General features: G+C 34.1%; 1 protein-coding gene across 1 annotated transcript in view; it reads left to right on the forward strand.

The window, feature by feature from the left end:
* dally (division abnormally delayed protein) overlaps window positions 1–27,777 on the forward strand; it is a 35,480-nt gene that overhangs the window by 730 nt on the left and 6,973 nt on the right. Inside the window, exons 2-5 of the mRNA XM_013310962.1 lie at window positions 11,189–11,338; window positions 19,633–19,973; window positions 20,443–20,654; window positions 21,621–21,789. Of these exons, the coding sequence (XP_013166416.1) occupies window positions 11,189–11,338; window positions 19,633–19,973; window positions 20,443–20,654; window positions 21,621–21,789 (872 nt within the window). The remainder of the gene's footprint in view (window positions 1–11,188; window positions 11,339–19,632; window positions 19,974–20,442; window positions 20,655–21,620; window positions 21,790–27,777) is intronic.

Consider the following 27,777-nt stretch of genomic DNA (forward strand, 5'->3'; position numbering starts at 1 on the left):
TATGTTTATACATTTTAATAGGTATCTTTAAAAGGCCTTGTGTTGTTATTTCATTACTGAGAAATGTAAAATAATTAATTCCCTAGTTAAACTGCGGGTGAATTGTCAAGTCGTATTATGATGAAACTTTTTTATTTCTTTTTTAAAATTAACTTAACTTAACTTAATATGTACTATTACAATAATGTTACCAAGTCATTAGTTATTTAACATTATTGTAATTTTAACTGTATTTATTTTTTATTTTGTATACGTAATAATTTTATACATATTTAAGTAAGCAGCATGTTAGTTTCCATTACCATGCCATGTTTTTTTTTCATAGAAGTTTCCACCCTGTATATTTTCCAGACATCGTCTATCGTTCGATATTGGCTGTCTTCCAAGCTACGGCTATCGCGGAATGAAAATTTGAAAGCAAAGATGATGGTGTTAAAAGTAGAAAAAAGAATGTCTACATATTTCTTCAAAATATTTTATAATATTTGATCCTTTTATCACAATGTACATATGTCTGTGCCTGTAAACAAGTAAATATTAAGTAGAAGATAACCCAATAACCAAATAAATAAAACCATGAATAGTAATATCACTGAAAAGCGCTTGGTCGTTAAATTTCATTACATTTTCGCAATGCTGAGTTGGGTCTAGTGACTAGTGTAGTTTATTATGTGTATATCAGACCTAGCTGCTAATTTAAATTCATACCAAATTTAAATGAAACCATTTTTTCGTACTATGAAGACCGTAAATGCTAAAAACATGAGTTTAATCAAAACATTTTAATTAATCTTTTTACTTCAAAGCACATCAAAGACGAAAAAAGTTATTTATATATTATTAATAAAAACTTTTATTAGAAAAGTTTTAAGAACTCTGAGAGAAGAGACAAATTTGGCAGATAATAAAATATGAAAAAACAAATCTATGATTGACCTTTATCGATAAAGTACCAAATACATATTTTCAAATTCTGTACCACGTAGGGACGTCACTATATAAACCAGTTTTGTTTTTGCTTCAAAAATCTGCCTCATGCGTATATTTTATTTGCATGCATCGACACGCGATGCCTCGAGGAATGGTGTCGGGTTGCAAAGTAAACGGGTAATATGTTGTCAAAGGGTTATTCGATATGATACTTATAAATTACGCATCGTAAATTCATTCGACGAGGGCAAAGTTTTTATGTTGAAAATGAATACCGCAATGCGCCGAACTACGGTCCTGTAGGCCCGCATCGAGTACATCACTAATTTACTCCGTGAATCGGAAATTTAATCTGTTGCTTGTATAATAAATATCGTGTACATGGGCATTTTTATTAAATATTTTGGTTGATAAATTTTCTCTTTGCCCTCATTGTTCAAAAAATTCTGAAAAAGAATATAATGTTGGATATTTGTAAAGCCCTCTTTTATAATGGCATGAGATATAAAAGAATGATTTGGCGTTGTTTTATTTGTCCTGTAAATAAATTTAATTCATATCTATTTTATGAGGTAAAATGATTTGAAAGTAAGACTTATAGCAGTCTTATTTGCCAGCATTCGGTTTATAACTAAATATAATTTAATTATATCTTATATACGAATATGATAGATATACCTGTTGCATCTAATACACTTGTAAGTAATATTTTGTTTACATGTACGGCCATTTTTACAAAACAGCACGTTGTAATTACGAGACATTTAATTCAGTGAGCAATTAATTGGTTTAAATGTTTGACTTTTTTGTACTACTTATGGTAAATGCGATTAGGTTAGAAAGACCACAGCGCGATGCTAATGCCGGCGTATGGCGCTGCCTGAGTGAGTCGTGCGGCACCTGCATACTGCATACCAATAGGGTTGACATCTGTCAAGTTTTAGTTATAAGAAAGTTTTAATAATAAGTCCTTTTTTATTATCATCATCTTATATTATCTCATACTTTTAAATCTCTGTGTTACTCAATTTAAAATAGGCCCTAGATTCATACTGAATTAATAGTGAATTACAATTTTATTAGTCGATATTTTGTTTTGAGTTAAGGAATGCTAATGTTTTGAAAGTAATTTATTGGATTGATGAACTGTTTTTTAATAATTCACATATTGGAAGAGTTTAGTATTATAAATTCAATAAATTCAAATGTTTTTATTTTAAATTAGAAATAGGAATAGAAAAAACCACTACAATTTTAATATTTTTTCAAATGTCTTGTGACATCCCTGTAGGTTGCAATAGGCCGCTCGTATATGGCGTCGAGTCTTACGGTCGTTACATTGCAATTTGTGTCTATTTTAGGATTACAGACTCTAAACACAATGACTGCGTGCGTTTGTATGCACGCACAATTAAATGAACATTGTGGGTTCAAAGCAATGCAATACAAAGATATTTTCAGACATCAGCATGTGGTTGTTGAACTAACTATAACAAACAACAACAGTAGTAATTAGTACATAATGTATGCAACTGCTTATAAGTCTAAATGGATACCAGGCAATTTCTAATTACTAATATTATAAATGCGAATGTTTAAATGGATGGATTAATGTTTGTTTGAAGGTATCTCCGGAACTGCTCAACGGATCTAGCTGAATTTCGGTATATATGTAAAACATAATATGGAAGACCACATATGCTATTAATAAAGTTTTTTCTAATTCCGCGCGGACGAAGTTGTGGGCAACTGCTAGTTTATAGATAACCATTCAAAGTATAAAAATATCAGTAATAAAGTTCCGTACGTGTCCAAAAATACAGTTTTAATAGTGTTTGATTCGTAACAATCATTTCAAAGTTCATGGCCGATTTCATACATTTCAAAGATATGATTATTCGGTGCTTTGGAAATCGTTAACAACCGCAGTGGATGGGTACAATTCTTTTAATTGTTGACGATAATAGCCGCGGCTTACGTAAGCGATTGTAACACTTTAGTATATGTGGGTGTTAATACTAAATGATGAATATTTTAGGTAGCTGTTAATGAGTTGGGGGCACCATTAATATGTAAAATCCCTAAACGTTGATAAATCGAAGAGTAGCTGCTGTGTAGGCGCCGCTATATTAGAGGAATCAATTATACATCGCCCACGTGGGATTGATAATAAATATTACTCAATCGAATTAACACAAGTTAGGTAAAAGTTCAAGAACATTCAACGTAGTTCTGTAAGTCATAAAAGTACGTCGCGTCTGTTTATATTTATCGACTACAACTTATAATGGACCTTGTACTCATAAGTGACACAAAAGTTTGTTTTCTTATGTCAAAAGACGTCCAGGTTTTCTCTATCCCTAACACCACAATTGTTGTCAATGTTTATTTAAAGACGACGAGAGTTCTTGCGGCGATTTTTCCAAAAGCAGAAAATATAAACGTCAGTGGTAAACGTCTCTTTGTGTTAGCCGTGTTCGTGTGGGCATCCAACGTGATGCACGGCTGGTGGAATCAGTGCCGCATTGCAATTTCGAAATTGAAGGCGCGGCCTCGCGTAGATAGTGCGCCGCCGCCGTAAAACATTTATTACACTTTTGACGTAAGCTCGCGTGTGAATAAACATTTATTACATACCACTATTGTTATGCACAATGACACACAATGACAAAATTGGACTTATGATCGTTATCTAACTTTAATAGTCCTAAGTACTAAGCAGAAAATAAAAACAAAACATTTATATTATTTAACTCTTTTACGGTTTTACTTAAGTCTAACTTAAACTATAGCTGCATCTATTAGAAATACCTTTTTGTAAAGTAATTTTTCTCACTGATAGTAGAGAAAAGTGTACAATATACTTTAGAGTCAAAAACCTTGTTTTTGTTGCAGTCGTTACAACGCTCTATCGTCTTGTATTGCCGTTTTATCGTCCGTGTGAATGGCTAAAGGGTTTTTAAAGACAATATGCCAACCGCTGAAGTGATATATCAACACTAGACACATCTGGAAGTCATTAATCTCAAGTAAAGCGGCAATAAAGCTCGCACGGTTGTTAATTAAGAGCAATCTATTAACCAAACGGCCTTAATATGTTCCTTCATGAGATGAACTGTACGTCGTATTTCAATTCACATTTTCCTATACTTGGAATAATTTTTTTTGTCTGTATTTGTACAAAAATGTTGTTAAAAGTAAGTAACATTTAAGTTACTGAATGTACTTGCAAAGAAGAACTTATAACAAACTTAAATCTCTACGATAAAGTTAACAAAGGGTCGCATTTTGGTTTTAGAATATTGATATATTTCTATCTATTCTACATTATATTATCTGTTAAAGGTAATCTGTAGAACTGAGTACCAAAATACCATTTTAGTTCTACGCAAGGATCTAAACGTAACTGCAGTACTGGACCATAAATAAAACGGCTCTGTAGTTGCGTGCGTACGCGTTACTAAACCGGTGCGCTTTCTTGCAATCCCCCTAGTAATAAACATTTGCCTCCCACATTCACGCATACATAAAGATAAAGCAGACCTACCCAGATTTAGAGTTGACTCCTTTTTGCCTGACTCGCAGGAGGTTAATGCTTATCGCGGATATATAGGGTTTTAGATATCTAATTTATTTGTCCATCTGTAACCTAAACGATTAATTAGAAATTGACAAATGAGATGTCATTTAATTCTTCGTCTTCTCCAGAATGTCATAAAATTACAGCTGTTTGCTGTGTGCTTATAATTTTTAATTAACCTACTTTAAGTTATTCATAGTATTAATTCCTAGTGCTGTCACATCTTTATTAGTAAAATAAATATTTCTTTTAGCATAAAGATTGCGTAAGTATAATTATAGTGCGGCGTCGTGGTGCGTCATATTTATTCAAAACACATGCAATATTTTTGCACCGCCTCGTGCTCGTAATTATGGGTTACTGTTTAGGCGTCGAGTGCGCGTTGTATGACGCTTTATTCATTTTGCACTCACAACGCAGGGGAGAGAATTGAAGGGTTTTGTGCGAGTATAATAAAGATATTTATTTAATTTTACTTTGCTTAAGCTAAGGGAGAAAATGTACTTCAAGTTTAAAAGTGAAAATTACGTCTTCTTGCTCAAGTAAGCTTTGTACTTTGAAGATAATTTTACTGCTATTTCATTCACTGTAAATTTACGTGGAATGTAAAAGGTGTTTTTTTAATATCATACAAATTAAGTGACTTTTTCATTAACTATTTTAAAATGTCTAAGTATTCGATGTTACTTAAAATGAAATTATTATTTTTACATTGTGTTTTGATTGATTAATTTGACATACTGCAAAAAGTGATTTATTAATTTCTAATATTAGTATAGAATTAACAAATTACATAGGCATACAATTTAGAATGCGTGCTGAGTAAATCTGGTGGGAGCGGGCATTTAACACAAATAACAAGTCTAAGTCAGGGAGAGTGTGTTTAGTCTCTCCGCGGGAAATGTAAATATTGTGGAAAGTATTGTAAACTAAGTGCTGCACCAACTTGTGTTTGTGTGATTCCAAGTAATGCTTATTTATTACTCTACACGAGGGAAAAAATACACCAGTTCTATTTCATGTAATCTGATTTATAAGAAGATTAATGTGTGCTCGAATAAGCTCTGATTAAACAAAATGTGTTGCATTTTCAATAAACAAGTTCAATATGCTGGGCATTTGTAAAACATGATAACCAAGATACGTTAAGCTTTAGGTTTTTTTGTATAAAAGCTAAAAATATTTACAACTACGTATGGAATCAAAATCTTTAACACTTCACTACATTATTTGTTTATTTTTGTAAGCATTAAAGACAAATTTAATGAATAAATGAAGCATTGCGATTATCTTTACATCTCAACCGTGTCTACATGAGGACATTACCCTTTGCATCGTGTTAACAATTTATAAATAAATTGCAAATTAAATGTAAATGTGTAAATGTATATACAAACGTTTGTCTAACAAATGAATCAGCAAACAACAGATCATTCTTCTTTACTAGCGGTCATAAAATTAAACACATACGTAATATTTTTTTTTTATAAATATTAGCTATCCGTGATTATGTCCGCGTGGAATTATAAAAAAAGTTAATTAGGTGCCTACGTATCCTTCCAGACTATGTTCTATTTGTACACCAAATGTCATCGAGATCCGTTCAGCCGTTCTGGAGATATCTTCAAACAAACATCCATTCATCTAAACATTTGCATTTATAATATTAGTAAGAAATAAGATTAGTGACTTGTTCTACACACATTCTATCTCCGTATTTCTCAAGAATTAGAGTGATGATTAATTTTTTTATGCTGTTTTGATAATAGAAATTTACGGTTGTATGCAATCGACACTCGAACCATTTTGATAGTGTTTAAAAAAAAAAACAAATTTATTTTCATCGATTCATTCACAAAAATAACGGCAAATGAACTTTGTATGCATAATGAACGTCTTTTTATTTTACTTTTGGACAATGTTCGGAATATTCATGAGATGTGTAATGGCCATGTTTGTCTGTTCTAATACTCGTTTTACCGTTTTTATTACTTATATCCCCTATAGCTTTTATTATCCGTTTTGTAGATATTTCCGGTCCATTAACGGCAGCTAAATAACGTAGTAATTTGCCCAATTTTATAAAAAAAAAACATAAATTAAAAATAATCCGTACCAACGAAAATGAGCTTGGATATCAATATCCCATCTTAAAAAATTATGGACTCTTTCGTATACTTTTACGTCTAATTTAAATGCAAATAGTTCATTAAACAGTTAACATTGTTTAATGAAGAAGTCATAAAAAAGTGATGTTATGAGAAGTACGTCGTTAATATTCTAGCATTACTTAACAATGCCGTTAATTATACTGCAAAATAAATGAAAACTATTAATTACATGTATTTCTGTGATGCGCGTAATTATCACCTGTTTCATTGACGTGGTTAGATAAACATGCCGTTAACTTTATTACTAATCTAGTTGTCGTTAACACGAATTAAGATTTACGAGCTTACGCGATAATGGATAGGTTGGCCGCCACGGCTCCGCACAGTCTGGCACGGTGGCCTTGAAGTGCTTGAATTTACCTTGTATCGTTGTTTATACCTAAACTAATATAATAATGAGAAAAGATTTATACTTTTGTTTGTAACGTATGACGGACGTAGTTACATGCGAAGCTAGTTTATCATTATTTTACAAATGGCTTGTCTATGATTTTGTAACAGTTAATTTTTTAATTTTAAATCGTTAAAGAGTATTTATAACGTTTATTTAGTTATCCTGTATAGTCATATACTGGTTTTATTAAATTGTACAGAACGTTATGTTATGAAGCTGTAAGCTTTATAAAAATATACTAGTTATGTTACAATAACATCATTGTTCTATTCTCATCTAATTCCGGCGATGGCATCACACATCAGAGCGGACGGACATGCCTGACAATTGTATCTTTTTTTATTTCCCTTTTTATTATCTGTGGTCGAGAGCCGCCAGACTCCGTCATGTCTAGTCTGTGACAGAGATCGAAACCTTGAACTTGGTCGGTCGACGCACCCAACTCGGGCGCGACATTGTGCCAAAATGCATAAATTTTAAGCGTGTAAATGATATTTTTTTACAGTATTTTAAATCAATTTTAAAGCATATTTGATTGCTTTCTTGGTCACAGCTGTTTTTTTTGGAAAATCGTCATTTTTTGCTGTTTTATTTCAGTTTTATTTCACTGGTCAGCTCTTGTGATTTTTTTTGCAAACTATAAATATAAATTCTGGAAAAAGTGGAGAAAAAAATGTAGCAAACGATTTTAGGAAAACAATAATATCGAGAGTTTGACGTCACGATAATCGATTCATGGACAAGGTCGTTTTCATTTACGTCATAGACTTTTACCGACGTGATATCAATTTTAAATGTCAAATATTTGATAGCATTGGCAATAAAATTAAAGATTTTGGACTCAGAAAACCCCAATTAGTCTAGTAGAGCTTTTGACAATTATTTATAGGATCTATAATAAATAATATTGACTGAAATGGTAATACACTTAGGTAATATTAAGTAGAATTGTCACTTTATAGGTATGTGATCAATAAAACAGTATATTTGATAGAAAATACGTCATTTTAGAACAAAATAGCTCGTTCAATACAGTGTTTGGTGGGATACAAGGTTTATGCTATACTAACAAGTTCTATGCAATATCGGATACGACACAAGCGGAAAGTACAAGGCACGGTTTGAGATCGATCGACGTTAAACTTGTGTTCCGAGTACTTGAATATTCGATTTGGGAATACGACATATTGGAAAGGCGCTGGTTGGGCACATGAAATTGCTGTTCGAGATTTAAGAAGCAATTTCATGACGGATGTATTTTATTGCAAACGACTTATAAATTATTTGTAAGGAAAATATTAAAAGTTGTATATTGTATGAAAAATAAAATCTATTTCGAAATAATTTAAACCTGAACAAACAACACTATTTTGAAGGAGTAAAAGTTTACAAGTTTGACTACCTCTTTTTCTTTTAACACCATAACCGCACAATTGCTATGCGACATCATTTTGTAATGTTATTTGAATTCTATTGTTGACGCTTGTCTGTTTGTTACTAGAAAATTCTAGAGTCGCTGTGATTATCTCAAAATCACGGCCATCGTAGTGTCGCGCCACTCTATCTGATTTGAACAGCAGTCCAACAATATAACAATGCTTTGTATATCAGAGACAAGGCCAGGTGGACTTGGAATTCGTCCAAAATGTTTATTTTAAGTGAAATTTCAGTGCTTTCCGACCGCAAAATATACATTTTAAATTTGACTATTTTAAAATACCATAAAATCACTACAGTATGTCTGTCGTTAGACCGAATAGGGCGCCCTAGTGTCACAGACCCCTTTTTTTTTTATAGTCAGGAAATGCATTTACGCACGCCTACGCCGGGCGGTGCAATGGCGTAGGGAGTGTGGGACTCGCCGGCCACAGAAGGTGACCAGAATACCCACTAAAACCTGACTGCCCTCTGGCGCATCGGGACGGGACCACGGGCACGCTTTCGCTCTCGTCCGCGGCCCAGTGTCACAGACCCCTAAAATCAAGGGATAATATAAAAAAGGGCGTTGTAGAATACTCACCCAGAGCATTAGTGGAGCTAAAACAGATACTAGTACTGCCTACATGTACTAATTTATAATTATGTTTGTCTAGTCTTTGAAACTAAATGAATGTATTAAGTAAAAGTTGACATTACCAAGAAGAGAGTCACTATTGTGATGACACGATAAATCTATTCATAAATGTAAAATGGTGCGAGTGCGATGATTATGAAGTAAATGCACAGTTTAAAGGCAATAATTAAAAATGTATGAATATTGTGTTTATAATTTTGATTTATTAATTCATTTTCATAGCAAAAGCAGAACATACTCGAAGTCAAAGGTGGAGTGTTACCAGGAGCAGTGGACCCTCGTCACTGTCAACTGTCACAGTTGCCTCGCGTCTGCCGCCTAATTTACTAACGGCTCTGTCATTATCACTCCCATTGTACGACCGAGTCCGCCTCTACCAATGTCATTGTACTGCCAAAGGTCTATTATGATAGTAATTTGCGGGGTTTTGTTCGTTTCAGGACTGACCTTTGCTTCCATTTAATGAACATCTTTATTGTTTCTCGAATATGTTCCTTTATAAAATTTGTTAATCGACAAAAGTTTTCTGGTGACAAAAACCCGGTTTTGTTAAGTGTGATGAAGATTTTTTAGGCTGAACTTTCCTATCATTTCCTTTATTGTTACAATTATCGGAAAGGTCACGAAAAAGTCGTATTTAAATTAGGAGCTTATCCATTATTGTACGTAATATATATATTACGTTATTACCTCGTTAGAGTCAAGCTTCAAAGGGTTTATGGCTTTACTAGCCTAATATAAAAATTAATAAACCTTGACCTTTATATATTTTAAGAATTTTCATTATACTTTGACCAGAAACCTTTATGTATGGTAAAGTTTATAAAGAACTCTTTTTATATTTATCATCATCAGCTCACTATACATCCCCACCGAGGAGCTCGGAGCCTACCCTAAGTTGAGGGTGATTAGGCCATAGTCAACCACGCTGGCGAAGTGCGGGTTGGTTGACTTTTTATATTATGATACTGAAATTTGGTTGAAATGACGTAAAGTTTCTACTTCAGAATACCGTATCACAGTAAGAAGGTTTGAAATCTGTGTAGCTTTATGTATCCTTTCAAAATGATAACTAAATTTCAGTGTTAGAGATTCAAATACAATTATATTAGAGACCGCACTCAGGCTTAAGTTGAAAGGAAAGCTTTTGACCTGCGTTCAGTAGGCTCCTACTCCTTGGAATGCGGTTGCCTCTGAAAGCATTATTCGGTACCAAGTTAAATCCAACGTCCGGTTGGTGGGTTCACAATATATTGTTACAAATTGGAACGTATACGGTTGCAATGAAATACCAGCTGAATATATATAGAACTATGTACATATAATGTTATTTCTCTGTATCTTAGGCTTTCAGTAAACTTCTAGTGTCTCTTCTTCTTCTCTAAACTCTTCTTAACTAAACTGGTAGTGGATTGAATACAGTATTTTCTACCATAAAAAGTAAGAAGATATGTAGATCATATATTATTAATCCTGTCCTTATAATCAGGACCAGGAAATCTAACTTCAAAGTTTTAAGAAAAATCTAACTGTAGTGGTCATTATAAATAGCGAGCCGAATAACTGTTTTAAGTGAACTAAAGGATTACATACATAGAAGTACAGTAAATATAGAATTAATACATTAATATTATAGTAGAGATAGCGTAAAATTTGATTTGCATAACATTATACGTACATGACGGTGTCCAGGGGTCCCAGACCGCAAAGGGTCCGCGGCGGCTACGCTTTTATCTTACATTACGAGGAGAGTTACGTTAACCGCAGTACTGCTTTATTACTTATTCAAGTACAATATTATTACCATGTTTTTGCTTTTATAAATGCTAAAGAACCATTATATTAGTTAATAAGGAAGTGCTAGTGTTATACATGAACATCTTTTTTTTTTAATTACGTCTTATCTATTGTCCAAATGTTAAAACATTTTAGAAGCTTCTATCGCGGTTTCATAGTGCAAAAAATTGCGTGAGATAATTTAGACTTCAACTGTTTTAAAAAATCCTCTATTAACATAAAATTTTAATTTAATTTCATTGTTACAGGGCCCGTATGTGGAGGACAGTGTTGTGGCAGAAGACGAGAGACAGAACTCAAGGTCTCCCTCAAGAGGATGATGGAAGACCGCGCGATATCCGCAACTAGACCCATTGCTGAGCTATTACTGGCAACGAGACGAACCTTACAAGGTAACATTAGATAAATTTGACTCGTACCATGACAATCAAACAAGAGTATTTTTTGGTTATCTGAAGTAGACTTTTGAATCCATTTTAAATTTATTCGATTTAAGTATCGCAGTATCTATAAGAAACCTGATCTATCGTTTACAGCTGAGCTTTCATTTATATGCACCGTAATAAAAACAGTAATTAAAACAATATTGGTTGGAATTAAAACTCCGATTAAGAATCGATTCGAAGAAGAATTATTATAGACTTTGCCATAAGTCTAGCGTAGGTTAAAACTGAAATTAAAGTTTGCATTTATTCAAGTGTTGAAATTTTAATTCGTATTTTATTCTTCACGAAATCTCTTAACACAAAGTCGAGAAGCGCCTCGTTAAAGCTAATACAAGTGGCCGTGTCTCCGCCGACGCGACGGGGCGGATAGTACTATCCTGAAATTACACAATATTTTACTCAATAATGTATTCAACGTACTGTCAGAAGGTTTTCTCAAAGTTGAGGTATTTCTTATTATATTTGTTTTTTTTTGTTGTTGTTCTATAAAGCCGACTACACACGTACAATTTAAATGCTGAAAATGAGCTTTTCTATGTTTTTAAATGTACTTCAAACGTTTATTACTTTAATGGAACTAACTAACTAATAGAACACATTTGAAACAGACATTGTTCACAAACTATAAACCTTTTTAACGCCTCGTATAAATTTATACTTTGTTGTTAAAATGATTACAATATGGCTTAAGAAGTAGGTAAAATGTTTTTTTTTATGTGTTTGAAGTCCTATTTTGATACCTAACATAATTTAGTAAGTACTTTTTTAGACTCCAAGGAATTAAAAAAGCCTAAAATTAGTTACTTACATGTCAGAAGTAAAGCATGCCAGCGCATGTTCTGCTCTTATCATGCATATAAAGAACTTTTCACGAGAGTAATAAATTATTCAAACTTTCGTGAGACATTATAATAAACTGATATAAAAACGGCTAAACACTCACGTATATTCGTCCGGTGGCGGCACCGACTAGTTTCGAGCCCATCGGAGGCCCTTTATCAAGAGAGTCTTGCAAATAAGGTATCTTAATAAGTCTGCTGCAAAAAAACAGCTTCAGTGTAATCTAAATTTTTTGAACAGAATATACGCAAATAATTTTAACGAAAACGTTAATAGAGTGCGGATTCAGTGTATCAAATTTGTCCGGTCCTAGTGTGGAATGCGATTCTCTAGATATGAAGGGTTGATGCGGTAATTACTAAGTCAAACACTTGACTGTTTATGTCCGGACAATGTAAATAGTTGCAATGCTATTTGCGGACCGTAGCCACAATTGTGTCCAGCGGCGCGGCGGCTCTCGGTTGTCTGTTTAACAAAGTTTTATAACATGGGTATTGTACGTGTTGAATTTAGTACAAACTACCACAGATAATACAACACGTAGTACTACGTTCCGTATTGCTCAATTTCATTCTTTATATTTACGAAAATACCGTATTAAAATGTCACTATTTAATTCTAGCCGAAGTAAAAGAAAATATGCAATAAAACATTTCAACTTTGTCTAAGAAGCTATTACTGTAGTTAATAAAAGAAGATACCTTTACCCTCTTTCCGTGTAATGCTAAGGTAATAGAAACCCTATTCCATCGGCTTTAAGCCGACATTTACATGATTTGTAGGTTTCGTGTAAATCATATGGGTCATAATCTGATATTCATTACATTGCGACGAGTCAGTTCCATTACGAGATTAAATGGCGAAAACGAAATTATGAAAAGTGAGTGCCGCCTGGCCTACGACGTTCTAACAAATTTCTGTACCTTATAATTCTAAAGGTAGGTGAGAAAATGAAATGAATGTTTACGACATGAAAGATTTTCTTTATTATTTTCTGTTCTTTGCAAGCTTTTTATCAAAATGTCGATGATGCAAATGAAAAGATTCTATTGAAATTTAGACTGCGAATTAGGAAAGATTATATTAATAGCACAAGTATCATTCAGTTATATATCCCTTGCTAAGATACCTTGCTTGATTTATATATGCAACTTAAGTTTAAGAATTTGGTCTTGGCACCACTCTGAGGTAACCTACCATTAATAGTGTGTTATGTATGTTGAAATAGCCAGATAAACAAAGCTTAGATTTATTGATAAATATATCTGTTAGTCGATGCACTAAAAGCAGACAATGTTTTGACACAGCACCAAACATAAATCACTGGCAGCCAACGAAAAAAACACTTAAAAGAAAACAAATCGTAGCAGTCATCACGCAACATAAATGATTTAATCATGGCGTTTTTAAAAGAGGTTTGTTTGTTGTTCATAGATAAAGATTTATTTATACCAAATGTAACGGATCAAAGCGTTCCCTGGGGGCAGCCCTACCGCGACACGTAGCGGCCGCCGCGTACAACAATAAATATTTTCGGCCCCGGGCTACACTCATCAGTGAACAGTTGTTTAACAAACACTCCTGGAGCGCCGACAAATTGGACACTCTGCAAATATGGCTGCAGCGAGCTCGTGCCCGTGCCCGATAAACAATAGACACGCGATGATGGAGCACGATATGGGAGATTATCGTTTGGGACGCCCCTAACTTTAGACACAGGGTGTTCCGAATTTAATTGCTTGTGTACACTAAGGTTCGGTTACTAGGACAGAAATCAAATAACATCAAATGAATGCTGGCCACTTTTATGGATAGTATTTGTGTCTATGAAAGTAAAGATTATATGTCACATGAAATAAATCGCACTTATTAACGTAGTTCATCACAATTTACGTTATTGAGATTTTATGCCTATGTCATAAATGTTAATAACATATACAAACGACATCTCATAGGCGCTATATCGTTATATCAAGACGACGACGATCATATTATTTGACCGTGAAATATATCTGTCTAGACAGACAAGCAAAAACCGCTCTAAATTGTGGACTTGAAAAATAATGTCATTATCTACAGTACCATAGCCTATGACGGAACAAAGTCAAGGTCACACGTGTAAAGAAGTCTAATATCATTTAATGCACTGACGGTTAATAGAACACAAAAATGGAAGATATTTTGTTAAACATCATCCGGGATTTGTGAACTGTAATCAGGTTTAGAGCTGGACCACCCAAAGTCACGGCCTCACAGCGATAGTGGCTGTATTTCCTTTATCGTATACTTAATTAAAAATCTAAAATAATGCGACATAAATCACCGGAAGACTTACCTTCTTTCAAACATTGAAGTGTGAACATATAAAAAGGGTGATGAGTGTATTTGCTTATACAAGTGGAGCCTAAAATATAACATTAGCGAGTGCAACGACCTCTTTTAATAAAAAAGGGTGGGCAGAACAAAGCGGACCCACTCTTCGCCCTCAGTTACACGCGGAAAGGAAATAATCTGAGAGTACTAGACTCGGTCCCCTATATTATACCCAGCAAGGTTCGGGACCTCCCTCGTGGACCCTCATTAGGGCACTAAAATAATTTTACCTTTGTACCTTTAGAATACCGTGTCAAGCTGACGCGACCCGCATAATAATCTTAATTCTGCAATTGGATGTTATTGAACTTGAAAGCTATATTTTCTTCAAATATTTTTTTGGTTCTTTTTCTTTACAGCGTTTTTATAATGTCATTGAATCATATTTATAGAGAGGAAAAGTTGTCAAATAATTTTTAGCATTTATTGTTGTACTAAATAATAAAAACATTAAAAACAAAGCACAAAGAAGAAAATGAAAAAGGTAAAATCACTTATTCCAAATGGAAAACAAAATGGAAAAGGCAAATGACAAAAATAGAAATTTTAACAAAACTTTTGAACAGCGCTTTTAGCATTTTATTTGCAAAAATGGACCGACACGGCGCTACTAAAATATTTATAATACTGGGTTTTTTGCGTTACGTACAAAACTCTTCTTTATCATTTTATATAGGTGTATAGTTTTAGTAAAATAATATGATTTCAAAGAATACTTGCAACGCCAGTTTTTTGTCACGCATCAACAAAATCATTTGGAAAACCAACTTTCATACTTTTAGTCAAAAACTGTCATATCTTTAACAATTAATAATCTTTGATGATAAATCTAATGAAACGTAGTATCGAATACCACATAATAAAATAATTCTGTTTTTTAATTCAACGCGGACAAAGTCACGCGTAAAGTCAAGTAATAAATTAAGAATTCATAAGTACCAAATAACTACGAGTATAATACATTTTAAACCACAGATCCATTATTCAGCCGATTGTATTCAAAAGCTTCCCATTTCCATTTATTTGTGGTTGGCAAAAGAGACATTTAAAATGAAATATCGATCGCATTCGTAACTTTGTTTGTTAATGGAGACCGCGACCAAAGTCATGAAACAGTCATTTACAACATTTTCTTGCGAAACATTTCCCTTCAGCAACATTTATAAAGTTACTTGATGAACGACAGTTGTGTTTCGACTTAAGAACTTCGTATTTCTTTTCGTTTTAATTAATATTACAATGGTTCTCGAAAAAAAGTTTTGTAACTTTAAGGTTATTTGAGTTCGTAAAGTAATTTAACCGCATGAAATATACCTTTAGATTAATACATATCAAGGTATAATTCGCGTGATTATTAATAATGTATATGTTTTAAATTGTTTTAATATGCTACAAGTTACGTACGTATAATTTAACTACACATATAGCTTTTCCTCAACACTAAGTCTGCCCGGATTAAAAAATAAACTTAATGAATCCAATCCAAAACTAAGTGTTCTTGCATATTATTTTCTATATCAATTCTTTATTTTTCCAACATTCGTAAAGACGTTCTAGAGATACCTTCTAACAAAGATCCATCCATCTAAAAAAACTTCGCATTAATAATATTAGTATGATATAAAGATTAAAAAAATATGTTCTTTCACATAAATTGGCACACATTTGGGCCAAGTCCACACCTGCTAGCTTCATATAAAGCACCTTATAAATGTGTAATTTTCTCTTTGGAAGCGTCGATTATCTTAATATTTGTATTCGTGGCAAAGTTCTCAACGGTGGGTCGACATTACGTGACCGGCTTTTTAGATTTTGTTCCAATGTACAGGCTTTTTCACAAGATTTTTATTCGCACCATTTTATTTGCTTTTATTTAACAGGGTGCGCAAAAGTCTGTTCTGATTTTAAAATACCCTTCAATGCTAGGCTTCAAAATACTAATGGAATAGGGAGTCACCAGAATTTTTAGGGTACAAATAATAGATTGTCATCAGTAAATTTTCTACGGGTTACAGATTCTGTACTAGCGGTCGTCCGCAACTTCGTCTGCTGTAGTTTATATTATTCATTCATTAGCTACCTTCCAGTCAAACTGCCATCAAAGTCGGCTCATCCGTTTCGGAGGTTACCCTGAAGAAACGGGGACTTGCAGACAAACACAAGTGCGCCACTTGTTTTGACGTGTATATGACGGCATTTCTACCCAGAGAACCTCCAGGGTTGAAGAAACACTCTGTTTAAGGCAGTCACAACCAGACCATGCTACATGACATGTTTAAAATATTTTTTAGCTGTAACAAAGTAAAAATAACATTTATGGTGAACAAAATACCGTAGTCTTTTTTGTTAAATTTATATATCGACTTAAATTTCCAAAGCAATCTTTTTGCTATAACCTATGAGTTCTTATGTTTAAAAATATGATTCGTACGACTTTAGGTATCTTTGTATCCAATTTCGCCGGTCTAGTGAAACCTAATTTCCTTTTTTTTGTGAGACGTGCTACATCTAGTAAGTTTCGCTCCCCTCGGACTTTACGAAGGTCGTCTGGAGGTCTCGGCCGGTACTGAAGACACGAATGACATTTATTTATCGAACCAGCCTGAAGCGTCGAATGTCAGGGATTTATTTTTGAAATATAGCAAAAAGCTTCATCCAAAAAGCACCCTAAGACATTAATCTTGTCATATAAAATGCGAAAGAGTTCGTGTTATGTTATTTAATGTGAATATAAACATGCGAAGTGTCTGTTATATTTTAAGCAATTCTATTTAAATACTTACTGAATATATAACCTCATGCTTTTAAATTGTTATTAATGATTTACTTGTTTTTTTTTATATCATCAGGTGGCAAACGAGCGAACGGCCACCTGATATCGCTGAAATAGCGAAGTGACCGTTGCCCATAGACATACGCAATTGCATATGCGTTGCTTACCTCTAATCTACGGAGGAGAGGATGCACAGAAAGAAAATATTTTCCCCTTCCATGAATCCTCTCATCCGGAAAGTCCACTTTCACTTCCCGTCCTTTCCTTATAAGATAAAGGGTGGGAAGGGAAAGAGGACTAAATTAGGCCTCCGGGACGCACACTCATCAGACGAAACGCGGAATTGCTTCCACTTCACGCCTGTCTTCTGTGTGGTCGTGGTATTTCACCGGGCGAGCCGGGCCAATGCGTGCGAAGATGTTAATGCGGGCTCTACCACTGTTAAAACTGTGAAGTTGTTAAATTAATAATACTTAAGTAAAACTTCTATATTATTTAGGGTATTTTGTATTTTCAAAGAGAATGTAAATGTACTAATGGATAATTAAAAACGTAGGAACTCCACATTGTTATTCATTGATTCATTATTGATATAATGTATATTCAATACAATACCTTCACCGTTAATCTAATAATAGTACGTGCTTTGAAGGTCAAGTTTTAATCGATACGATGTACATAGGTGCTGGCGAGAGTCGGTAATCTGGTAAGCGATGAGGCGAATGACTTTGAACTTTTAGCCAGCTATAGAACAACTAAGTTATTACGTTTAGAAATAAATTCTCTACTAGTGCCATTGGTATAGTTCTAGCTTTGACCGAATATTGAACATCTGTGATTTAAGAAAAAGATTTACTTTTTGAAAACACTTCATAGAAAAAAATCTTTAATTTCTTATTTTTATCAAATATATTACGTTATTTTTTTCCCAACCCAAAAAAGCATGTGATAATTCTTCACAGGAGAAACATGAATGCGGATTTTATGGCAAATGTTGAATAAGTGTACTCATTTGTAAGGACAGCGAGAGACGTGAGCCGTCGAGTTTTATAATATTTAAGGCTGAATGGAATGAATATTCGTACTTACACTGAAGCTTTGCGTTAAGCCTCTGAATGCTCGACAACATTCAACTCACTGAAAAGCACCTCAAGACTCGCACATCAAACGGCCGCTCACCACGCTTATAAATATTTAAAACTTCTAACGTTTTATAAAACACATATAAAAATGTTTACAAAGATTATACAGATAATGTAACGTGGAATCTTTTTTTAATTAAATACACGATTAAATGTTACGCGGCGTTGTAAAGGTAGCGATGGACTTAATAACACGTTTTATAACACCCTCGGTATTTGACGACCGCGTAATGTGCCTTGTTTACTATAATTCTATTTTCCCGGTAATAAACATTTTCTTTTCACCTTTGTTTATAGGAACATTTGTAACTTTTTTTAAAATTCTAATAGTTATTTAATTTAAAATGTCGCATGTATTTCATATCAAATTGGACATGACTCCGCATATACAGTATAAGTTTTTATAACTTTGTTTAAGAAAAGACTTTCATATGTACTTTTGTGGTACAATTGAGCATTCTTAACATGGCTGCGTGGGTGACATAAATGTGTGCTTTAAGATAAAAACAGCGGCTTGGTAATCGGATCACTTTTACATTTTCAAAATAAATTTATTTATCCCGAGCATTGGAATGCCGCTCCGCGTTAATCCCTCCCCTCCCTTCCCCCCATCGCGCCACGATAACAAAATGCGGGATAGCTTGATGTGGACTTAAATCAGATAAAAGTTGCGTTACTATACAAACGAATATTTGCCCGCGGCTCAATATTAGAATTTAATTTATATTACAAACATATTTTTACGTTTCGATTTAGAAGCAAATTTGTGAGAAATTTATAACGAACTATCTCTATCGAATGGATTAAACGATGGACGAAGCTTTTAAACATCAATTACGATGTGTCGACATTTTAAGTACGTTATAACATCCTAACGTTGTTCTATTTTAAATTTTATTGCTTCAATGGAACACTTTTATACCTACTAATGTGTTGCCTGAATTGTTACATTGTGATAAAAAAAAACATCATTCAAACCGTTGTGCAGTATGACATTTTTTTTTTAATTTTCTTCTACTTCCTAATGATGAAGTGACGACAATAGAAACACTCATCTTCACTGGTTATCACGTTTAAAGTACCAATAGCTAATTAACTTCTTTTGTCTGCAGAACACCTAACAGCGCTGTCACATCAATCACAAAACAAGACGTCCGTACTCTTCCTACAACTATATAGAGTGCACGCGTCCCGAGCGAAAGGTCCTCTATCCGCACTGTACGATGACATTCGCATTCTTCTACGGTCCGAAGAACGTGAGACCAATGTTGATATAATCTCTTCGCCACCAAAAGATCTAGCGGCTAGCACAAGGAAGTTCTTCCGTGACGTCTTTCCCGTCGCCTACCAGAACATCTTGAAGTTAGACGCGAAGCAGTTTACGCCGGAGTACGAGGCGTGTTTGCAAGACGCGTATGATGCGGTCAAACCATTCGGCGAAGTACCACAACAGGTATATTTCGTATATTTATTTTGTAAAATTAAATCTATTCGTCCTTAACGTATAATAATTTTATAAGTTTGAAAAATATTTTTAATCTGTCGACATTTTTTATCTAAGAAAACAAGACTTATTTTGCCATTTATTTGTTCATCCTGAATTCGTAACTTCCTCTAAATATAAATGTAATATTTTTAACTTTTGAATGTATTTTTACGTGTTAGGTTTATTTGTGACATGTTTTAAATTTATTGACATAGCTGAAATTGAATATGAAAAAAAAATGTTGGCATACATTTCTGCAATTTATTCCACAGTTAGTTAACTAACAAGCGATTTGACCTGAATTTTATTTTTTATTTCTCTATCAAAGCTATTAGTGAAGTAAGCTTTCCACGCCACTGCGATTTTATCCAGTAAAACAGGTAAATCGTTGGCATTGTACGTGTTAATTAAAGTCTAAAGTATAGCTTACTTATAGCTGGGATCATCACTATCACGATCAATGGAAGCGGCGCGCGTGCTCCTGCAAGTGCTGGCTGTGGGAGCGAGCGCGCTGACCGCCAGCGAGCAGCTGCTGGTGACCAGCAACGAAGAATGCCATAACAAAATGCTAGTTGCTGCAGGCTGTGCACACTGCAAGGGCTTTGACGTCAGCCCTTGCCAGCACTATTGCTTGAACATCGCACGCGGGTAAGTGGGATAATAGTACTCGTTAACAAAGATTTAACTTACAAAATGAAATGACTCAATAATCTTGATTTGGCGTGGAGTAAACAGAAAGATAAACAAAATATAAGATCAGAACAAATTGTAAAAGTAAGCCGAAACAAGACTCTTAAGTAGAAAATTACATATTACAATTGCACTCTTGAAACTTACTCGGGTTTTTATATAAAATGGATGAAACTAAAAGGACACGGGAGTACGGCATTGAATTACAAAAACCCCTTGAGATCGTGTCTTGTCGAGATTAATTGGTACGACAATTAGAGTTAGCATGCGGACAGCTCAAGGACTTTTTCAATCTAGAACTTTCAGAGTATTCAACAACATTCAATATTTTTTCGTTGTTAATAAAATATAAATCGCTTGGGGGTCGCAACAGAAAGAAATATATCAGTAAAAAGAACTAATATTTAATTGATCAGAAGCTAGAAGCATTCGAAGAAAAGCGGTACATCAATAAAGTCGTAGTTAATTATTTTAAATATACAATTTTGTACCTGCCACTATTGTGTTCCGATAGAAAAGCCGCTAGGGATAATATAATGTGCACACAAGTTTACGAGGACATTACTGCGGCGCCCCGCCGTGCCGTGGGCTCTCACTGCCGCACGATCACTATGAGCAGCTTTAACGAGACTCCGTTTTGGGAGCTTTCAAAGATCTTACTTATGATTTAATGCCATCATCTGTATAGATTATTATCAAGAGTATCTTATATGCGGTTCCCTTATTTCACAGTTCTACCATTCTTGCAATTTGGGTCTTGGCGTTACTCCATGCACTATTTCCATATGTAGCTTCTAAAACATTTCTCCTTATTAGCCTACCATATCTACAATTTTAGTCTCTTCAACCTAACTCCTAGTAATTACTGTGTCCGACTTATTCTTGATGGTTTTCTTCATAAAGGTGCGATTTTATGTTGTGTAGGTGCATCGGGTCGCTGGTGTCGGAGCTGGAGGCGCCTTGGGCAGGCTACGTGGAAGGAGTGGAGCGCGTGGCTCGCGCCGACGCTGATGCTGCGCTAAGAGCGCTCGACGCCCGCGTCTCAGAGGCCATCATGCACGCGTTAGAGAACCACGCCGTACTCGAGAAAAAGGTTAGTTTCAAACAAACTTTAGAATATAATGCTCTATTTTAAGGATGCTTGAATTCTTTCGAATTAGAAAATCTGGTTATGTTATACAATATGTATTGGTATTGTAAACAAAGTCATAAATTCTGCCTTCAAATAATTCAAGCTCACATCCATCATTTAAATCCGAGCCGGCTCGGCTTCTGGAAAGGTTTACGTCACACAAGATATATTGACAGGTGCTCCGCTTCTGCTAAACAAGATAATTTTCTAGTCAGCCAAGTTACGGCCTCGACTCTACAATGACTCGCTATAATTTTGTTTGATATACTGGCGTACTGGCAGTTAATAGAAGTTGCGCATTTCGCACGCTATTTTAGCATTAAATCGCCTTTAAGTTCGTCGAACCGCGCGCCCCGTACCACGGTATCTCATCGGAGTGGCACTACTATAGTTTCGCGGGACACGTCAACGCTGAGTATAAAGTTATATAGTACCGAGCACTGTCCCACAGTTTGGCTTCGTGCCATGGACGTCTCGAATTCCATTTAGTGGTGCGATTCAATTATTTTCCGGTTATCGCCTTTACGTAGTATTATAGCATTTGCATTCCTCTTTCTCGGTAATAAAAGTTCCGCACACGTTTACTTTGCGGTCCATCCAAATGTCATAAAGTCAAACCTATTCGTAGATTAGTTTCACTCGGTGTTAGGGGGGTCGTAAAAGTGGATTGAATGAGTCAAACGGCGATATTGCGACAACATAGGTCACACGTGGGCGTCGACGTTCGCAGGTGTTTTTGCATTTAATGGCTTTACATTCGGAACGATTTGATTAATGTTATTAATTGCACATCAATTGACTGTAGATTTCAATTTTGTTCAATTATCTATAAATTTTGTCGCGATAAAAAAAATTGAAACTACAAAATCTGCACAATTCTATCTGATTTTGTGTTGTACTATGACGTACTATCTTTCCAGGAATTACAAATACGTTAATTGTTATATAATAGATACTCTACTAATAAATACCAACAACGATAAATAATCAAGTAACATTTCACTACCATCAACAAGAATCTTGAATAAATTTGAATGTGGCAGGTTGTAAAATAATTGCTGTGGGTGAAATAACTTATACGGGTACAGTTAATAAACTTGTAAAATTGTATCTTGGGTCCGTGCAAATAGAAAGGCTCGTAAAATCGTAGCTTATTCTGGCAGCTAGAGCAAATGGATATCGTAAACACCCAGCTTAGCTTACTTTACGACTATTGGACGAGATATTTGCAAGCCACTGTTTTAATAAATTATTTGTAGCGTCTAATTTATACCGCACTTTCGTTCGATAATTAAAGAATAGGTATATTATGGCCCTGAATGTGAGAATGAAGAACCAATGGAATGTTTAGTAAATATATTTATAGCAAGTAACTTACGTACTTCAGTAGTTTGGAATTGAGTATGAAAATTATATGGCTTAGATTCGCGTTTAACTGTTTCTATGTTCGAATTTATAATAGATAAACAAGAAGCACACTACAATCATAACTAATATTTACATTCGCTGTTAGCTTTTAGGGATGAATTCTTAAATATTTATTTACTAATTTGTCGTTAACAAGACTACAACTTCACTAGTTATTTAAATTTTATTATAATACTTCAGTCTAGGCGTTCTCTACTAATTAACCTAGTTAACTGGGAATCGAGGCTCCATGTTTACGCAAAGTTTTTAACATTATTATACTCAGACCAAAGGCTCTTTTTAAAGCATAATTTCAAAATCTATAATATTTACATTAGAAAACTTTTTTAATAAATAAAGTAATTCTTGATCCCATCTTAAATAGACGAAAAATGTATTACACGCATTTTTAACAAACATCGTTTGCATATCGTTGGAAATCAAACGATATTTTGTCTGCAACTTATGTATATCGCAGTCAGTGACGGACACAAAATTAAAGCAAAAAAGGAAGGAAATTATATAAATAGTTAATGAGCAGACAAAACACAGACATCCCGTTGACTCATATGCAATGTTACTAAATGGTTATGTCATTCAGTCTCCAAGGACAATGTTTCCGTTTTTAGGCACCGTCCGATTCGTTGTTACGTAAATGGCTTGAATGAATGAACTCTAGATTCGTATATAGCGTAGTGTGTCGCTAAAGCTCTATGTATAAATGAACCTTAGCTAGCTCTAAGTTTGGCAAACACGCGAATAAATATCAATTAATATAAGGCAAAGTTAAAGTAGAATTCTCTGAAACGTGTTATAACTTCATAATTAAAATACATTAAGCCGCATGCTTGGTCACACTTCATTTCTAAAAGTTAACAAAGTATTTTAAAGTTGAAAGTTAGAAATCTAGAGAAATGTTGACTTTCAATTTTCATAGTAAAAGCAATGCTTCGAGTTTTGCGGCAGCGTTCAATCGGCCCGAATTCAATTTACTTTCATCGCAGAAACTTTGTGAATAAATTTTAGATTCTCAGTCTTTGAAATAATGGAAAATGGATCCGTTACGCTCACTTTTTTTTCTTCGTTCTCCGTTTAATAACGCCTAAGAAGTAATCAAATTCTAAAGTATTAATGAATTTCGAAAACCAATTTATTTTTGAGGGAAAACAATGATTTATTAAAGTTTATTCAAGTTGAATAAATGACTGTTTATGATTAAACATGAAATGTATTTAATCGAACAAGCAAATTGGTTGTATGGCCTCTTAATGATATATATTAAAACATAATACCTATATTTGATTTGATTATTGTACAAACGTCTGTAAAAAAGATTCTATCTTTATTTTTACTAAATCTTTAAAAGTCTATATGCTACGAATCGACGACAGCAAAATATAACAACAACAAATATTATATTTGTTTACTAACACCTCAACTGCAATAAAAGTATAAATAGGTAATACAAATTTTAACGTCTTGATTCAACCTAAATGTCAGGTCTTTTCATAAAGTCTCTCGTTTTGTAGCATTGTGTGAAGTCTTAAAGAAAAGTTCCTTTTCGCGTACCTTAGTAAAGACTTCCTGCCAATGGAAACGTGTCAAGTTGTCGTAACGACTGAGCACTGATGCACCTGCCTTACATTCCCTTTAGCTATTTTACTTTGAGCAGACAATTCCTCGTTACTCCGTTTTGAATACTGAATTCTGTGAAATGTTTAAGAATTATCTGCCTCAAGATTAAAATGGAAAACGCATACAAGTACTGTCAATCCAAAATTTGTCTGGTGCTTTAAGTTTTTTTTCTTCACACCAAAATAAATGTGCATGACATTAAATAGACGAATTTAAAATTTAATCATAGTAATAAACACTATTAAGTTAGTAGCCGATTTAATTTAACGTGTTAATTTTCCCCTACTAATTAAATTCTTAATTGACTTTTTTATTTTAATTCTACTTTAGTTAATGTTCAATGATCAGACTAGTTAGTTCGCTACGAGGATAGTGTCTCACTCCGTCAAGTTGTAAGTGCGTGCGCCGGCGCCTGCCCACGCTATAAGCTTTCACCTCGCGCAAGATGACAGGGACAGGAAGTCATAAGCTGTAGCGGACGTTTAGACAAGCATTAATTAGTGAATTGTAAGAAATATATTTGCATCCCTTTCACTAATAACTTAACTTACATTTATTCGTTACTCTTATATTCTTATTTATATAGTGCTCTACCTCAATAAATCAGCCTATTTGTTGTCTTGCAAAGTTTTTCAATTTAACATCTGATTATTAAACTGTTTAATATTCAGTATGGAATGTAAATACGATGTTGATATGTATAAAATGACTGGCTGCGGAATGTGTGTATGTATTCTTCTTGTCAAAGAATTGTAAATATCCTGCGAACTTGCATGGACATGCTATCACGTGTGCGTGGCTCACACAAATGCACCTGTCAAGCTGGATTAAACTAGTGATACATATTGGTAAAAGATTTATATAGGAGTGTTTGTAAGAATAAGTTTTTCGAATTACAAAGTGGTAAACATGAAATACCACGTATATTATAATCTTGCACCACATTGACTAAATGTACCGGTGCGCGTGGGCAGCATGACCGCTCGTGCCTTGGGTCATGACCCACGCCCACGCGCACGCACCGCCCGGTACTTTCGTGTGCACCAATCGGAGACGCAATTTATTGATATATTGCCGCATCACACTTATTTATTGAAGTTAGATACTTTCTTTACAACTGCGATAAGTTTAGACATCGACTACCGTTTTTGTTATTGAGATATTTGAATTTTAATAGCTGTATGTATAATTTGTATATTGAAAATTTGAAGGCGATGCTGAACGACAAATGAAATTTTAAATATAAATCTAAACTGTGGTACAAAAACTAATGTGAAATAACTTATATTCCTTATATTTTGAGAGCGGTGATCGAAAAGAAAATTAGTTGACCACCCAAACTTGACATTTTGTGCGTTGGCAGAATAATTTCCATCTGTCCATTTTATTATTATTTTGCCCAAGTAAAACAACTCAACAACAAGTCAACTAGGCCTACAGGTAGCTACAATTTAAACAGTTGAACATAATTTTTTGGTCCGAAATCGATATTACTTCAAAGCCACGCTGCTGTAGTTGGATCGATGGCGAACTAATTGGTCAAATGGGTTCATGCAGTTAAAAACTTTAAGATTTATCACTGCAGGTTGTTTTGTATTTTATTGAAATGAATTTTTATCGTTATTTTAACTCACCTACGTGCGGTTCACTCTGTGTTAGTTTTCCCATATATTTCCCCGGACTATTATACATTTAAACGAGACAACATTCTTTACAATTTGATTAATTGTTAAAATGTAATAGAATTAATTTATTGTTTCCAACTAGTGAATCGAATTAGTTACATATATAAAATATTAGTCTTAAATAGTAATTCTCATTTATTTTGTTCATTCATTCATTGGTTTACATATATTCTAACGAAATATATTTTAGATATTATTAAGTCCAGGTTAGAAATATTCTGTAAATTTTCATTTTATTTTCCTAAATACCGGCAAGTTTATTATAAAAGTGATTGAATATTCACAACAACTACTAATGTCAACAATAAAGTTATAAATAGAATCATTATGCAATTAAAGCATGCACCACATCGGAATTAGTAGGGAAAGGCACGCAGCGCGATGTTACTGCGACGTGCCTAGTCCTGACAGAAACAGTTTAGCGCCTTAATACCGGCAATAAACCGGCATCCGGTTGTCTTTTAAACAATAAAATTATCATAGCGACATCATTGTGTAAATTCCAAGTATTCAGAGTTCAAATGATTGCGTGTAGACGCAGTTCGTTACCGGCGCACAATTTATTATTGCCCATAAAGGTCAAGCATACCTCGACGCGACGCGTTCTCTCGTAGACAGGCTGAGCCTACGCGATTTACAATCAACGAAACTTGAGAAGTTTTCGAAATAAACTGTCGACTAAATTATAAAGTAACACAGTTCCAATTGGGAGAAAGATTTAATGAATCCATTGTAAGAGAAATACATTTATACCTATCTAGCTTCTATGTAGAATCCACTTTTTCGATTATAAAAAGGGTTCATGTTTTTTAATTCAAAAGACATCTATCAAAAATACTCTCTGAGGTGTAGGGATTAGTTTAGAAATTAAAGTGACCAGTGTGATACATGTTAAATTGCGTTTATCGCAGACAGTCACTTAGTCTATCGTGATTTTTATTGCTAACTATGAAACAAACTTGTTCATAATACCTCTAATCTTCAACAAAGTATGACAACATTTTAAACAGCATCGCGTGTACATTATGTTAGAAGTCTCCCTCTGTTATTATTTTAATATCATTTAATGGATCCGAGCTTCAACAGTTTTGAACTTTCACCCCCCTTTAAAGTAAACTCGTGCTGTTTCTTGGCTTAGAAAATATTGTTCTAAAGAAATTGGCCTCAGTTATTTTACCGTGAATTTTTGAATTTTAAATTAAAACAAACTGTTGTTTTGATT

The sequence above is a fragment of the Papilio xuthus genome, unplaced genomic scaffold, assembly GCF_000836235.2.
Source record: "Papilio xuthus unplaced genomic scaffold, Pxut_1.1 DF827680.1, whole genome shotgun sequence".
In the NCBI taxonomy this organism is placed as follows: Eukaryota; Metazoa; Arthropoda; class Insecta; order Lepidoptera; family Papilionidae; genus Papilio; species Papilio xuthus.